Consider the following 3,299-nt stretch of genomic DNA (forward strand, 5'->3'; position numbering starts at 1 on the left):
GAAAGCAAGAAAAGATTCGGAAAGCTGATGAAATTTGACGTGTAGTAGGCTACATGCTTAGCCCGAAAGTAATGTTTGTCGTGGTCAAATCCACGCACAAAGTTCCGTCTGCTAGAGTGAGGTTATGTAGGGTCGAAAAACCATGTTTTTTTATCATTTTTTTTCGCGCACTCGTGACAGTATCATGTTTTATACAAGACCTACTACACGGCAAATTTCATCAGCTTTCCGAGTCTCTTCGTGATTTTTACCGGAGATGTAACCTTTTTTCACATAAGCTTCCCCCAAACAAGCTGTTTTCGCTGGTATCGCACCTCGGCCGGGACCGGACCATTGCGTTTCCAGGCCCTGTATTTAGTGATACTCAATGAAAATAATAGTTCATGTTTACAATTTTAACAAACTAACACCATATCTTACTATCGAACCTGAAAAATTCGTCACCTATGTTCAAATGCTATTTTATGTGTTCCCCTCTCTAGCTTCCGATGAAAATGATACCAAATTTGGCTCAAATGGGCGCAATACAACGTTGAACGCGGGCGGCTGCTAGCAGCCGCTTCGGGAAAACTTCTTCTTGTTCTTCTAACCGCTAAAATCACTCATTTACATTTACTAGGTGTAACTCGACTTATATTCCTTTACGCATAGTTTTATGGCAGATAACTTTTATAAATCTAGGTAGGGTCCATATCAAATATTCTACCTCTACCCTCACCGTTTTATCAAGCGCTCTTTAAAAACTAAGAATGAAACATACAAGTTCACAACTTTTTTGAAATCGTAGCGTAGACAGTATTTTGTGCTTCCTGAAACCTGACGGTTTTGCAGTAATCCCCTTCTCCCGATTCCTGGACCAGTTATCATGAACAAACACACTCACAGACACACAAACAGAATAAAGCTGTTTCGGGCAGTAGAGTAATAGGCTTCGCTAATCGCTCAGCCAAAATCTCCCTGATATCTGTCAAGTGGTTCTGAGTGGGGGGCCTCTTCTGTGATACTTCTGCTCAGTTGCGTTGAGGATAGTTCTAAAGAAGAAGTGAACGCGTGAACGAGTCCGTCTTGGAAGCACATTTTGTCCGTAGCACGAATTCTAGCCCCATCCCCCTTTCTACCTACACTATATACCACATCTCTGACCACTGGATGTAGTCACCGCATGGGACCGACTTCTCGTCGCTACGATCTCGCTCACGGCTCACCATGCCGTCCCCGGCCACCCGTGACCTACCCTTGGCCCTGCCCTTGGCCCTCCTGCTCACCTCCGTGCTCACCGCCCTGCTCACGCCCGCCCTTGCTCTGATCGACGACTTTCCCGTCGTCACCACCGACCAGGGCTCCTCCATTCTCGGAAGAAAGCTGACGAGCGCCGGGCTTCGGAGTGGCTCCTTGCCCAGGGACTACGCGGCCTTCTTCGGGGTGCCATACGCCAAGGTGCCAGTTGGAAACAGAAGATTCAAGGTGAGTTAGGTCGCACACAGTGAGAAAAATCTACAGCACCAACTACAGTTTTAAACTGTTGCTTGGAAGAATAGTGGTTTGTCAACGCGTCCGTGCAACAAAATCCTATCTGTTTCGCTGCCCCGAAAGACTAGCCTATATGTTTTTCGGCGCTCTCTGCAGCGCTGTCTTCTTTTCATTGAGGGTTTGCTAATATTAACGGTAGAAAAATAATAAAAAATGCCATTTGTACCTTGATCTTTAAGGAACACGCAGCAGTGTTCACTTTTTTCCTACTGTTAATATTAGCAAACTCACAATAAAAAGAAGACAGCGATGCAGAAAGCGCCGAAAAACAGATAGGCTAGTCTTTCGGGGCAGCGAAACAGATAGGATATTGTTGCACGAACGCGTCGAGTATGTTCAATTTTGTGCTCTATCCAACGCTGTTCGGTACGAAAGTGCAGTCCGACACTTGATCATACACCTGGCTACCTACTGGCCGATCAGACATTCTGCTTAGTACTATCCTATTACTAACTCAGCGGAATTTGTGCTGGTTGGGCGTTTGTGATTCGAATCATCGTCCTTATTTAAGGCTGCTCTGGGACAAAGGGGCATGGTTATAAGTCTCAAACGCTTTACACGTGTTCTACATGTGAGAATGTTGTGCAACGCGAACCTTTACATCGATTTTGGCCTCCCTTTCTCTGCTCGCTAGCAAGTGCTTTTCCTCCACCCATTGGTCTTTCACAATCTGATCAGATGAAACTCGACACAAAAATCTACCGAAAAATGAGAAAAACGTTTTGTTGAAAACAAAATCTGTACGTACAGTGTTGAGAAAGTAAAGGTGAAATATCATCAAAATTCTGACAAAAAACGGCGATCCGAGTCACACCTTCGTTTCCGACAAGCTTTTCTTAGGGTTCAAAGTCATCAACAATTATATAGTCTTCTTTTTCCATATTGAAATACCTGGGGGACACTTAGTTAGCGTAAGAATTTTTAGAATTATGACTGCGGTACCCTTTTGTCTTACATTTACAACTAATTAACGTACTTTTAGTGGACAGTTACATCTCTAACTTCTTGTACTTGTACACTGAAATAAGAGAAGCGTCTAAGTGTCTCACCTGATGCCCACCTCTGCACTGTAAAAATTATCTACAGCATTAACTACAGTTTTAATCCGTTTATTACAATGACAGTCATAAATTCTCAAAAGTTGTACCCTCTCCAACGGTTAAAAATGAGTTTGCACAGTTTTGGACGATCGATTTTGTGCCACCACACTTATTCAAAGCCAATACAAAGAGCCCATTCCTACACTACAAAACTAACACTTCGACACTATGAAAAAAGACGTACCAGGTACCGGAAAATTTTCCATGGAAGAAGTCGTACAATTTCAATTTAAAATTGTAAAATTTACTAGCCCCGCGAATCGACTTAAAATCGTATAGTGAGCGAGAGTGGGAAGTCGTCCATTACATGTACGACTCATTTTGTAAATGGCAAAATACAAAATATATCGTACATGTACAAACATATTTTTTTTACAGTGGAAGTCTTTCGTAACACCATGAAGAGTGTCTTCGTTAGAATGTGATGCTCTCGAGGTGTCGATTGCATGTATACCGTCTTTCTTCAAAGATCATACTATCAGAAAAGGCTCAATCTTGGTCTCAATCGTGCAGCGAAGATAACGAGAGAACCAGCGCACAACTCAAGTTCTCTACCACCAAAAATAGAACTTCAAACTTATTTTTGGTTTAACGCTTTAACAGAAAATTAAAAACTTGACCCGAAAATGAAATTTCTATGAGGGGAGGGTGGGGAAGATCCGGACTCGG

The 3,299-nt window shown here is 42.8% G+C and overlaps 1 protein-coding gene across 1 annotated transcript in view; it reads left to right on the top strand.

Moving 5' to 3' along the window:
• Positions 1–1,009: 1,009 nt before the first annotated feature.
• LOC127751503 (esterase SG1-like) overlaps positions 1,010–3,299 on the top strand; it is an 18,147-nt gene continuing 15,857 nt past the window's right edge. Inside the window, exon 1 of the mRNA XM_052275148.1 lies at positions 1,010–1,464. Within this exon, the coding sequence (XP_052131108.1) occupies positions 1,207–1,464 (258 nt within the window). The 5' untranslated portion in view covers positions 1,010–1,206. The remainder of the gene's footprint in view (positions 1,465–3,299) is intronic.

Source organism: Frankliniella occidentalis, unplaced genomic scaffold (assembly GCF_000697945.3).
Source record: "Frankliniella occidentalis isolate FOCC.00 unplaced genomic scaffold, Focc_3.1 Scaffold525, whole genome shotgun sequence".
NCBI classification, from domain to species: Eukaryota; Metazoa; Arthropoda; class Insecta; order Thysanoptera; family Thripidae; genus Frankliniella; species Frankliniella occidentalis.